At 35.8% G+C, this 14,390-nt stretch overlaps 1 protein-coding gene across 1 annotated transcript; it reads left to right on the top strand.

Moving 5' to 3' along the window:
- The first annotated feature begins 6,220 nt into the window (after positions 1–6,220).
- On the top strand, positions 6,221–7,055 carry LOC116262167 (uncharacterized mitochondrial protein AtMg00810-like). The gene is made up of 2 exons (XM_031641306.1): positions 6,221–6,395; positions 6,772–7,055. The coding sequence occupies exons 1-2, from the start codon at positions 6,221–6,223 to the stop codon at positions 7,053–7,055; spliced, it is 459 nt and encodes a 152-aa protein (XP_031497166.1).
- The last annotated feature ends 7,335 nt before the right edge of the window (positions 7,056–14,390 follow it).

Raw genomic sequence — 14,390 nt, 5'->3', positions numbered from 1 at the left:
AAGGGCCGTGGAATACACCAGACCAAATCATATACTTTAATATCAAGCACTAGGACCCAGATCGCCTCATATTTTTTCCACCTAGAAAAATGACCGTTTGCACCTGATCAGCCCATTTTGTCCCATTTTGTCATGGAAATTCTTTGATTTAGCCAAGATCAATTAGGGGTATCTTCATCTCCACAAATGTCCAGGTACACCCACATCATGTTTACCAACTTACATCTGATCATAGGTGGTCTAGAAATGCCCCATTTCTCTAGTTTTTCCATCATTTCTTGTCATCAAAGCATAGGTGGTCTAGAAGATGGGTAGTTCTTCCCATTTTTCATGTATAATCACCATTTCTGCCTAATTGAAGCGAGTCAATGCAAATTGAGGTCGGACCATATTATTTATTGTTGCATCTAACTATTCTAATTATTAGTTCGAACAATTATATCTCAAATTGAGCACCATTGTAGTTTTCCAATTACACTTAGAGTGTCTGTGTTCAAACATTGTCACTTGTGACTTCTGAACTAATGTTTGGGAGATTCGGAATGCCAATTTTCAATCCAAGTGCAATGTTATTTCAATGTCAATGAAGGAGAGTATGAATGTGTCATTTCTCACTAGCAAGGCCAAAATTTCTGCTTCCCATTTTATTCTTCACATTTCCACTTACAAGGTTAAGCTCATGTTGGCTAATTTTGAAAAATGTAATTTTTCAAGGGCAAATTGAGGATTTTTTTAATTAACCTTGGAATACCCCCAAAACTGAACCTAATGTATGTCCCAATGTGGTCAAACTTCCCATCTAGCCTCATAGAGCACAGGTTTTTAAAAGGGAAAAATTGTCATTTGTGCATACTACGTTATTTTTTCATAAACATATTTTGGAGTCACATGAATCATACCCAGTGGTTCAAACCCAGCTGAACTTGTTTGACTATAACTGACCCCAGTTTGACCTAACCATAGTTTGTCTTGCGTCTATTTGAGTCCAAACCTAAATCAAGCCTAGGTCCACCTCCTCAACACTGAGTATGAGTCTACACAACCTACACTGGGCCTAGTTTAGGAGCACAGATCTTATATCCTTGATTTAGATCACAATGTCAGAACTCATGTCTACAACCTACTTTGATTTAGATCTAAACCTTAATGTATTATCTCTTCATCTAAATATCTCAACCCGATCCTGATCTAGATTTTTTATCCAAGTTCTAAATCCAAAAACTTAGTCATATTTCAATCAAGATTGCTCCTGAATCCAAAGTTCTGATCCAAATCAATGAGATTTTGACACTTGTCACCCATCTTCTTTTAGAATTCTGACATGTGTAGGATCTCCCTTTTAGGTTTTTGACAAGCATTTGAGCTTCTCTTTCAAATTATTGCACTTGTCTTTCAAATTATTGCACTTGTTAGAATCCTAGAGACGTCATTACATTTGGGACTCTCTAATTCTCCCAAAATAGAGAAATCTTAGGGATTAGAGAGGCCATCTGAACACTCTCAGGCTCATGCTCCATGCTTGCAGGTATGCTTTCTGTCTAATTGTTTTCTATTTTAATTCATATTTTTAACCTTAAACATATTTAAATTAAGGGTTTGCAAGCTTTTATGCCATGACATTTTGGATTGTTATACATTTTCTAACTTTAGGTATACAATGCTTTGAGTTCATGCAAAAATCAAAATTGTAGAAATCTAGAATTTTGCAATAATTTCAAAAAGCCATGTCACTCTAACCATAAATCATATTAACAATCTATAAAAAAACACATACTCAAAACTATTTTTCTATAACTTCTTCTATAGAATTATCTGGATTGCTTTTTTCCATTAACTTTGTTGTCCTTTTTCTTTCTCTATACTTAATCTTTTCCAAAGCTTCCACGGCCAGTTGATTGATTATCTATCTGGTAGAGGAACTACAACCCTGATTTTAGGGTAAACTGAGTTTATTTGATACTTTTTTCATCCATCCACACATGGTCCTAGAGTCATTAAGGCAATTCAGTTTCTGCTTTTTTGTCATTCATATTTCTGTCTTATGCTTCCAATGTGATAACCTTTTGTCCTGTGCATGTTTTGCAGATTTGTGAAATCCTATTAATTCACTGTTATGCAAAGAGTCTACAAACCAATTTTAACAACAATCCAAATTGATTTGATAGGGCTTTTGTCGTACCAAATGTACATCTTCAACCTATTTTCAGCCTATGTTTTCTATAATTTTTCATTTTTGTCATAGGTTTCTGGTCCTATTCTTTGTCGATCTGAAAAGGTTTTTCAAATCTATCACTTACAGTTCCTTGTCTCACGTATAGAGAGTCTCCCTTTTAAATTTTCTACAATCTAACATGGTTAAGCTAGTTTTTCAAATTTGTCAAAGTCAGCTACTTATTCATATTGTGTTATTTTTCAGACTTGCTAAATACACTGGGTTTGGTTCCACTTTTAGTATCCAATTTAGATTTTCTCATGTTTTAAACATAGTTAGGGCTTTGTAACATGTCCTAACTCTAGTCCAAGATATCTAGCCTTGCAAATCTTAGTTTACATGTTAATTTATATCATGTTATTGTCAATATTATTTTTTATTTTTTACATTATAATGCAGCAATTGATTTCAAATTTGCATTCAAATTCACTTTGGGATTCATGCTAAGCTCATCACATGACTCGTGACAATAGTCTTTGCATGTGTATTCATGATCTAGGTTCAACTTTCAAAATCATGAAAATTATAATTAGATGTTTTGTAATGTTTGTTGTGCATTCATATAGTTTGCTTTTGCTCTGCATCATGCATTCAATTTCAAACTGTACACTTAGAATTAGGTCCATGTGAGAATCAGGCTGTGTATCAACTACATGAATGAGACAATAGTCCTTGCATGTATGTAATCTAAATTGACTTTCATAAGGTTACACATTTTCAAAATCATGGTCCTAAACTATACATTCTCAAAATAGAACCAGTTGTCAAACATACTTTCCAAAACCCTAGGTTCAACTATGATTGAGATTAAACCTTATATTTAACCTCCCTAAAAATACATTAGGATTACTAAACACCTTAGTCAAGACCTCGCATCGATTCCACAACTCACTTAGATTGAAACTCAGTTGAAAAACCTCATCATACATAGGTTTACCTAAAATGCCCTTTGAACCCAAATGATTCGTTCGAGTGATCTAATTGAATCTGGATTTAGAAAATTGTATTAATTTGGATATTTCGTTTGGAGTATTAGATCTAGATTTCAAGTTACTTGGATTATGATTTTGGACCTTACACAGAATTGGATTCCAATTTGGATTTTGGATATTATATCTGGAACTTTGGATCTAAGATCTTATAATTTGGATAATAATTGCAGACCTTACAATAATATTTGTAACAAGATCTTAAATTTTACAAGTTTGGATTTCAAAATCGAACTTACATCTCAACCTTAGTTGAGCCATTTGATCCAAAACCCCAATTTAAATCCTCATATTTAGATCTTCAGCCTTTAAAATGTGCATGAAAGCCCACCAATCTAAGAAAACAATGATCCCCTTCCTTCTTGAGTCTCTACTCCAGATACATGTGAGCCGGTATAATAAAGCATTGTAATTGACCATCCTAAAGTTGGTGAAAAACTAATCATCCATTGAATCTCTAGGTTGTCCAATTGGCTCATGCAGACTCAAGATGTCAATGAACTCATCCACGAGAGACACCATCTCAACAAAAGGGAACAAAAATGTGGAAGTGTGTGCCTTTCACCTCTCAGCCAAAGAATTTATTAGCTAGCCTCTGACCTGATGACCTGCTGATAGTGCCACTGTATCCAAACTGCACTTCTCTAAGAGATGGGGAAAGACCTCCGTGAATTGGCTGAACCACTACGAATGCCAGCCTAGCACGAGCCCATATGGGGGAATGGACCTGATATCTGGGTCACCTCTAAGGATAAAGTGTACAATATGGCCTCTGAGAAATGTCTTGATCTTAGTGACTGACGAAAGAAGACATGGTAGGGGTCAGAACTGACATGCAAAGGATACACAAACAAGCAAAAATTTGGATTCTTGTGAATCAAAACATGAATTCAATTTTGGATCTCAATAATTTGGACTTCAATCCACATCCCAAAAACCTTAGATGTCGAATTTCACCTATGTCTGGACCAAGTTTGCATGCATTCATATTAGAATCTAGGAACTGTTGCATGGATCAATGATCATACAGATCATGAACTGTATCCCTAGATTCCAAATATACTTTCTTTTTGTTTATGCACTCCAATTTCTAATGATTCACTTGATCTTTCCTTTTTCAGCTAAATGCGTGTTAGCATCACGACAATTACAACTGAGAATCTAAAATACTTAGTGTAGTCCTTCATCTAATTACACCTATTGAAGGCATTAGGAATGGTCAGATTTTATCACACTAGGTCGGGTCCTATATATCATAATTTTCTACAAGTGATAAAAGGAGTGGAGTACATTTTTTTTAACCTTTTTTATAAGAACAGTCATATGCAAGGTTGCAAAACTTTGCATGTAAACAATTAACTTTTGTCAAATGATGGGAAAAAAAAGCCTCGATGAACAAAATAATTCACAAGAAAGACATATTATTTATGTTTGTAGTTTCTTTCTTATTCAGTGTACTTGTGTTGTTTAATGTAATTGCAACACATTGCTTTGTTATTGGTTGGTAAGATAGTGGCATTAGTGATTGACTGAAGGATTCTCCCTCTGGCAAAAGAAGTTTCAAATAGTTGTTCTTGGACCTTGTTGTTACTAGACTGTTTAGACTTTATACTTTTGGACTATTTTTATGTTCCTTTTGTACTGGTGTTAGATATACTTGACTTCTTTAATATTGATATAAGTCGACAGTATTTTGCTACCTTAGTCTCTCTCATTTCTTATATATGCATATGTATGGAACATTGTGGTGGCAGAAGTCGATAAGCAAGTCAAGAGGTAAGTATTGATGAGTCAGATGTTATGGGTCTCATACTTAACAATCGTAACAATTTATGTATAAAAATATCTTGTCCTAAATAGATGTTAGATGCTGAAGCAGTATCAAAATGCCTTTGTCGTGAATGACAGCCACCTTAAACTGGTATGAGGGTATAGTTCATATGCATCACAAGCAAGAAACTAGTCATTTGTTAAAACATTTTTTCAATTTTGTCAAAAAACAATTTAGTGCCAAAATTTTGAAAATGAGATCTGATAATAGAATGCAGTTTGTATCTCATGAAGTGGAATGGTATCTACAAGTACAAGAGTCATTCATAAAAAAAGTTGTATATACACACCCCAGCAGAATGGGGCTGGTTGAGAGAAAACATAGACACTTGTTAAGTATAGCTCACCCCCTCCTTTTTCAAGTTAACATGCCAATTAAGTTTTGGGATGAGGATGTATTAACAGCAGCCTATTTAATAAATAGGACCCCATCTCAGTTGCTCAAGGAAAAGACAACATCTGAAATGCTCTTTCAAAAGAAACCTAAATACTCTCATTTAAAAATATTTGGGTTGCTTATGTTGCGCAACAAATCTAACTCCAAAAGGAAAATTTGACAACCAAGCTCATAAATGCATGTTTCTTGGGTATCCCTTTGGAAGGAAAGCATATCTATTGTATGATTTGGAAACCAACAAAACTTTTTGCAGTAGGGACGTGTTTTTTGAAGAAAATTTTCCATTTTTGAGCATAAAGATAATATTAATCCCAGTGTTCTACCTTTAATGTTGAATGAGCAACTTTCTGAAAACAATCAACTTCCTGAAAAGGAGAGGCAAACTCAGAAAAATCACTTACCACCAGAACCCAGTTCAAACTTACCACAAGATAGACCATCTAAAAATTGTGTCATGGACTAGAAGTTTTAGTCCATGACTCTCTTGAAAACACAAACATTCACCAAGAAGTTGAACAAATAGAACATGAACCTGAACTATGAAGGTCATGCAGAATTAGAAAGCCTTCAATATTGCTAAAGGAGTTTTACTACAATATGTCACCTTCAAGCTCACTGGCACAATTACCTCCAGGAGTAAGGTCATCAACTATATACCCCTTATCAGATTTTTGTGTTCTTCAATCTTTTTTATTCAAACCATCAATCATTCTTCTTAATATATCTCCCTGCCTGAACCAACCTCCAACCTCCTACGGTAAAGCGAAACAACATCATTGCTGGAGACAAGCCATGAAATCTGAAATAAAGGCACTGGAAGAGAACAACGCTTGGTCTCTTACACTTTGTCCTGCTGGAGCTACACTCATCGACTGCAAGTGGGTTTTCAAAGCAAAGTATAGAGTAGATGGAAGTGTTGAAGGGAAAAAGGCATGGTTGGTAGCCAAAGGCTATGCACATGTTAAAGGTTTGGATTATCACGAGACCTTCGTAGCTGTAGCTAAAATGACTAAAAAAAGATCTCTTAACTATTACAATGCACGTTGGATGGTGGCTACATCAGATGGACGCTCATAATGTTTTTTTACATTGTGATTTGCATGAAAAGGTTTACATGGAATTGCCACCAGGTTATGGCAGAGAAGGGGAGACAAGGGTGTGTAAATTAAATAGATCACTATATGGGTTGAAATAGACGCCTAGGAACCTGTTCGCAAAGTTATCTACAGCATTGGGCGGATTCGGTTTTAAGCAATAAAAGGCTGACTGCTCACTCTTCACAATGAGCAGAGGTAAAATTTTATGTTTTGTTTTAGTCTATGTAGATGACTTGATTCTTGCAGGGAACTCTCAAGAACAACTAAATCAGCTAAAGGAATACTTGAACAGTATATTTCACATGAAAGATCTTTGTGAATTGAAATATTTTTTGGGAATTGAATTGTCAAGGTCCAAGCAAGGCATTTACCTCTGTCAACGGGAGGAAACAGGTTGTATTGGTGTTAGGCCTATACAAATACCTATGGGACAGCAGAAATATATTGGAACAGAGGATGGGGAACTGCTGGAAGATCCTGCTATGTACGGACAGCTTGTAGGAAGGCTAATCTACCTTACAGTAACCTGACCAGACATCTTGTTCAGTGTGAATGTCCTCAGAAGAATTATGCATCAGCCAAGAACTAATCACTATCCAGCGTCCTTAAGAGTTGTGAACTACCTCAAGAGTAATCGAAGTCAAGAAATATTTTTTTAATCTAAAAATCAATTCCAACTTAAAGCCTTTTGTGGTACAGATTGGATTATCGTGTAATCCAAGTCAAGAAAATCGATTTCTGGTTACCGTGTTTTTTTAGGAAAAATTTTTATTTATTGGAAGACCTAAGAGCAACCGACTGTTTCCAGGTCATCAGCAAAAGGAAAAATTTTTATTTATTGGAAGACCTAAGAGCAACCGACTGTTTCCAGGTCATCAGCAAAAGTTTTTGGTTGAATAATAATCTATTGAATGCTTTCAGAAAAAAACAAACAGCTCCAGTTCAAGTTTTATGTGATAACAAGGCAGCTTGCCATATAGCCGCCAATCCCATTTTCCACGAATGGACAAAGCATCTAGACATTGATTGCATCTGGTAAGAGATTTCATCAAAAAAGGTATGATTGAAACAGATTATATACCCTCAAACAATCAAATAGCATATATATTTACAAAAGCACTTCGCAAGAAGCCATTTTAGTTTCTCAAAAGCAAACTGGGTGTAGATGATCTGTACACTCCAGTTTGAAGGGGAATGTAGAAAAATGCATTCTAATCTGTTTGAAGATGTAATACGATCCATCTCAAGGGTCCTTATCAGGTGGTTATGCTTTCTTCATGCGCATCAATTCTGTCAATATCAAGGAGTGGTGTGTTGTAACAAATTTGTTAAGCAATGATTCCTTTTACAAATATCTTCTAGTAAAGTGTATAAATATCTCTCATCCGTTTAATAACGAAGTATAGTAGAGTTCTACTCGCAGAGTCTCTTGCTATCTCTATTTTTGCCGCTCTTTTTCTTCTTTCTTCTTTTTCACCTTTCATTGCCTTGTTCTGCAATACAATAGAGCATAAGTTTAGTTCTGTTTTTTTCAATATTCATTTTCCGGTACTTCAGGTAAATCCTGCAATGTTTGTTTATCTATGTAGCTCTTATATTTCCGGGAACAAATCTTTTCAGTAAAGGTTTCTCCATACGTTCCTAACTTCCTTGATTAAATGCCCCCAAATATCTCATGCATTGCCCAATATAAGCATTATGGCGGTCAACCAAATAGACAATGTAATTAATAGGGCAGAAGGATCATCCGTACTTTTATCCACGGCTCTTTAATTCTCACACAAACCAACATGCACATGAGCCAACAGGGAGCTACACAGAGAAGTGTGCTGCGTTTCACGATATCGACGGGAGCCCTACCAATATGGGCTAGTTGCCAATTCTTCACGCACACTCCAGCAATTGAGGTGCAATATTAATTCCTTGGCTTACGCGCGCGAATTATGGCCCCTTCTTTGTTCTCATATGGCACCAGTCTGACTCTACTTAACGCTCGCTAACATAGGGAGTCGTATGCAAGAGGAAGGAAAATGTATGAGCAGAATAGTGTAGCAGATCACCAGTTTCTTGGCGGCCGAAGGAACCATGCATTTCTAAAATTTTATTCTTATGGTATTTGTTTTTGTTGACTATAAAAAGCATGTTAGAAGCTTCTTGAACCCTCTTTTCATGTCACTATCAGGTTTGACACGTAGTTTTACCATCTGTCGGCGACTCTTTCATTGCCACAAGTAGAATATATTCAGTGTTTAACAAAATGATGACCTGGTCATTGAAGGGCAAGCTATTTAGCAGATATTAATGCTGGGTCTGCCAAGAAGAAGAGACACCAATCCCTTGCCTTTCGAATAGTCTTGGAATTTGATTTGGATAATAGGATGAAAGACTACCATGGAGACTGGTATCCGCACCCTGTCCGGTGATTTGGTGTTTGATATCCAGAGCTCCACTGTGCTGAGCGTTTCTCACCCTAGCTTGTTTGTGGGATTAATAAAATATTACTTGACTAGCTAGTTTGATGTCGATGACGCATATTTTAATTGGTATCCAATCTGAATTACAAAACGTAAAGTCTTTTACCTGCTGCTTCGAAATAATGCCAAAGCACATCTGAAACCTCGCTCTAACAACTACTTTTGGATCCAAAACACAGGTTCATGTGCTGTGGAAATTGACGAAGGAAAGTTTCACATCCATGGTTCTTGGTGGGTTTCCAATGATTGTAGAATAGATAAGCATAAATGCTTGCATTGTGAAGAAGAAGACCTAACACATAATTAGCATTTACCAACAGCTTTATAACGAAAACTCCAGCTCGACCACCCAAAACTAAGATAAAAACATTTATGAGGAGGATATCAGGTAATAGAGAAATGTCTCCCCATGATTACTATAGTAATGCTACTTTCAACAAAATACATGATAAAATTTATGTGCCACACTAATGTGGCAAGAACAATTATCTCTAGCAAGTATATACCCCCTGATCACCATCTGCTAGAATATTCAACTACATTGAGTAATATCTCAGTAGTTTCTTATGAGTGAACCATATAGCAAACATCTGCGATGCAATTGGTAGGTTCAATTTTGAAAGTCCATGTAAGCCTCAAGACAGAATAACCATTCATGAAAAGGAAAACTGGGATAGAATAGCCAATTATACAACTAGGATATACATAGGGTTCAAGTGTCAAATGCGAACGATGGAACACCTTCTATTGAGAATCGTCCTATCAACTTCAGCTTATGGCGTAATAAGTAACAATTGAATTGTTTATGATACTTTTAGGGACTTGTTAGAGAGCTAGAAAAAACATGATAATACATGCCCAACTCAAACCATTCAACAACTTGCTAGGTACATTGGAGGCATGAAGAAAGGTCATTAATCACTTCCCTAACATCAATCTAAAGTGAATCAGACATCAATTTGATACAGTGACAGAAAATGATGCAGTGGGCCAATGACTTCTCTTCTAACCGCATAATCAATGTCTAACTAAACTAAGGGACATTTTTTTAAAAAAAATGCAATAAGAATAATGATCAAAGAGGACAGAAATACAATAACAGTGGATCCATGGATCCGTATCCAAATAAAGGAAAATAGCAAAAAAAGGTCCAAGCTTGGATATAGGTCTTAGTTTAGAAACTGGTTTGCTCATGAGCTTAGGTACCAGTATTGGATCAAATATCGGTACAGGTACCTATATTAGGAATATTGCACATAGGAATTGGGTTCGTATTTGGATGTGTCTCGAGCGGTTTGAGTTTAGGTGACGATAATAGGTCTGCAATTGGTCTGGGAATGGAGCCAAGGTAGAGTTGGAGTTAAGGAAGCTATAGTTCCAACCTGGAACTGATTCCTGGGGTCAAAGAACTGACTTAGAGTGGGCGGTACATATCAGGCTCAAAAAGTGATTTTCAGGCCTACCTATGTACCAGAATAGCCGAGATGGCCTACCTGCAATCTGAGATGGCCTACCTGCAATCTTAGGCTTGGTCGTACTGCAAGTACACCCTGGTCTCAGTTGACCCTTGACAGATCGATGGCTCTGGTGGGTGGGGTAGGTGGTGGTCTTCTGCCTACTGGCCCAAACCCTCCAACGGCTGGAATGCCCACCAACATGGCTCTGTTTTGATGAGAACAATTGTTGATGAATGTCACTACAAACCATGAGTTGAGTGGAGTTATAGGCGCTAAGCACTGCTTTGGGTAGCATCAATGGCGATGGTCTACCAGCCCTAGGCACAAACCTGTATATAAATATATATGTATAATGTACATACATGTTTATATATATAAATGTATATGCAGCTATACATCTATATGTATGTACGTACTTATACATATATGTAATGTGTATATTATATTATACATATTTATATGTCTGTACATATATACATATTACGTATATATATGTACATAAACATACATTCTATGTTTACATATGTTGATATAATATATATACACATATATGTGTATATATATGATACGTATATAACATATCTACATATATGTATTGTATGACATATATGTCTAAGTAATATATAAGTATACATATATGTATATTATAGTATATATGTTTGTATATATAATATGTAGATTTGTATATATTGTGTTATCAAACAAAATAATATGCAGATATATATAGTATATAATTCACATATATATGTATGTACCATATGTACATATCCCATAACATACAATATACTTTATTGTACATATATATATATATATATATATATATATATATATATATATTATGTGACGTGATGTATATATATACTTTACTATATTTATATACAAATTTTCTATATTATAATAATATATTCACTATATATAATATGTAACATATATAATATATTGTGTACATACATCTTCATACTATAACATTGTACATATTATACATATATCTATGTGTGATACATTATCATGTAGTGTGTGTGTGTGTGTGTGTATATATATATATGTCACAATGGTTGCAGGATTCTTCGTATAGCTTGAGTAACGAGGACACCCTTTCCCGCTCTACCACCTTTGACTATCTTCTAAAGGAAACGAATGTGGGCCCTTGATATAACTTAGATCCAAACCCGAATTTATGCAGAGAAAACTGGCAGAGTCTCGATGTCAAAAATACTTTTTAATAATAAGCTTGACAAAACTTAATAAAAGCTTAATCACCAAACCAACAAAGTTCACAAAGTGATCTCAACAAATGATGACGTACATGGACCAAGTATACTTAAATAATATACTTGCATTATTTGTCAAGATAGAGCTTACAAGAACTCACCTCAACAAGCTCATGTAGTGAGCTAACATCCAAGCACCCAACACCTTTGCACTTGAGCACACACTTAAAACTCCCACACTCGAGCTCACGAAGTGAACACACGAGCTAAACTCTTGCTCAAGACACTCACCACTCTCTTCTTACTCAATGCACTCACTATGCCCAACATTTCTATTTATAGGGATCATTAGTCGGTGGTGGAAGAATCCACCATATTTTAATTTTTTTTTCTTAATTTATTTCCTTTTTATCATTACATCCACCGACTTACAAAAGGATGAGGCTCGTAGCCTCTTGTGTTCTCGACTCTTCCCAAGAGTTAGTGATGACTTTACAATCTCCCCCTCAATACCGACTCTGTACTCATAACTCCTAACATTCTTCTAAGTTTCGCCAATATTTGTACCGGCAAGCATTTAGTAAAGATGTCAGCAACTTCATCTTCTGAAGTGATTGGCTGCAACTGAATCTCTCCTTTGAGTACCTTCTTTATGATAAAATGATGTTCCACCTCTATGTGTTTTGTTCAAGCATGAAAGACAAGTTTCTCTATAAGTCTAATTTTACTTTGATTATCGTAGTAAAGTCTCACTACATAATCCACATCTTGTATGATGTCTTTCAGCAGTCGCATCAACCGCACACACTCTTGTGCTACTTGAGATGTTGCTCTATATTCTGCTTCTATTGTAGATAGTGAAACTGTCGGCTGTCTCTTGTTACACCATGAAATTGCACCACTTCCAAGACTAAACGTATATCCAGTGGTTGATCTTTGAGTTGATAAGTCTCCATCATAATCTACATCACAATGACCAACAATCTGATAGGTTGGACTTTTTTCATAAAGTATATCAAAGTCAAGAGTTCCTTTGACATACCTTGATATTCTTTTTACTGCTTCTAAATGTGGCTTTCTTGGAGTTTGCATGAATCTGCTCACAACACCAACTGCATAGGCAATATCTGGTCTTGACAATGTTAAGTAAATTAAGCTTCCAATCAGTTGCTGATACATAGTGACATCTTCTAGTTTGTCTCCTTCATCAATTCTAAACTTTGCATTTATCTCAATTGGTGTTGAGATAGGTTTGCAACCGAGCATACTATACTTACGTAGTAAGTCATGAGCATACTTCAGTTGACTTAAAAATAATCCTTTAGATTTAATCAATTTCTAATCCAAGGAAGTTTCGTAACTCCCCCAGCTCTTTCATTTCGAATCTTACCGTGAAATGTTCACGAATGAGATTAATTTCTTCCTTGTCATCTTCAGTAATAATTAAATCATCAACATAAATGAACAAAATAGTCATCTTCATACCTCTTGTCTTGACGAAGGGACTCGAGTCTGCTGAGGTGACTTGAAATCCACTAAACACCAAAAATTCAGTATTTTTTCATACCATGCTCTGGGTGCTTGCTTCAGTCCATAGAGTGCTTTTCTTAGCTTGCAAACACAATTTTGCTTGTTTGGAGATTTGAATCCTTCATGCTACTCCATATAAATTTCATGATCAAGATCCTCATATAAAGTACTTTTCACATCCATTTTCAATAGCTTCCAAGATTTCCTTGCAGCAATGGCTATCAAAATACATACAGATGTGATCTTTGCAACAGGACTAAAAGTTTCTTTAAAGTCAATATTATACTACTGTGAAAATCTTCTCATGACTAGTCGAGCCTTATATCTATTGACTGAGTCATCTGCCTTTCTTTCTATTTTGTAAACCCACTTAGAAGTAATGGGCTTTACTCCTGCGAGCTTTCGTACAAGTTCCTAAGTCTCATTATGCTCCAATGCCTTCATTTCATCTTTCATTGCAGCTTGCCATTTTCCAACATCTTTTGCTTCTTCAAAAGAAGCTGGTTTGATCTCCTCCATGATGGCACAGTCTGCGTTTGCATACTTGGGATTTGGTTTTGGTATTCTTGTCGAACTTCTTAATGTTATAGATGTTCCTTCTGGCTCTTCAAGTTGTAATGGTCTTTCTTCTTCTATACTTCATTGTTGAAGAGGACTGATTCTTGTTCTCCATGGATCTACTTGTTCTTCTCGTCTTGGGCTATGTTCAGGCGTTTGAACTTGTTTATTTAATCGTCTTGCTTATATGTCTCCTGGCTCATGCCCTCCATGATTCATCTCAAATTGTATTTTGTTTTGAATATCTCTTTTAAAAACTAGAGAGTCTGGAAGCGCATTCTTCTTTTTTGACCACCAGGATGATGTTTCATCGAAGATGACATCGCAAGAAACATGAACTTGTTCTGTCTAGGATTAGCACATCTCCATACCTTTCGATAAGGATCATATCCAACAAAGACACACCTATGTACCTTCTTGTCGAACTTAGTCATGTGCTGCTCATGATAGAAAAACATAACATACACAACCAAATACTCTAAAATAACTCACAGACGACTCCTTTTCGTGGAGCATTTCATATGGAGACTTAAAATTAAATCTTGGCAATGGTAATCGATTAATTACATGTATAGCAGTGCTGACACATTCGGCCCAAAATTTTGGTGGCATGTTCTTTGCATGTATCATGCTTC

The sequence above is a fragment of the Nymphaea colorata genome, chromosome 10 (genome assembly GCF_008831285.2).
Source record: "Nymphaea colorata isolate Beijing-Zhang1983 chromosome 10, ASM883128v2, whole genome shotgun sequence".
NCBI lineage: Eukaryota > Viridiplantae > Streptophyta > Magnoliopsida > Nymphaeales > Nymphaeaceae > Nymphaea > Nymphaea colorata.
The sequence above is the reverse complement of the archived record's forward strand: the minus strand, read 5'-3'. Positions and strand labels throughout refer to the sequence as shown.

What these genes read in the sequence shown, in the direction of transcription:
- LOC116262167 (XM_031641306.1), top strand. Translation starts at nt 6,221, where the DNA reads ATGAAATCTGAAATAAAGGCACTGGAAGAGAACAACGCTTGGTCTCTT. An exon ending in AGGCTATGCACATGTTAAAG is followed by an intron (nt 6,396 to 6,771) that starts GTTTGGATTATC and finishes TGATTCTTGCAG; the next exon opens with GGAACTCTCAAGAACAACTA.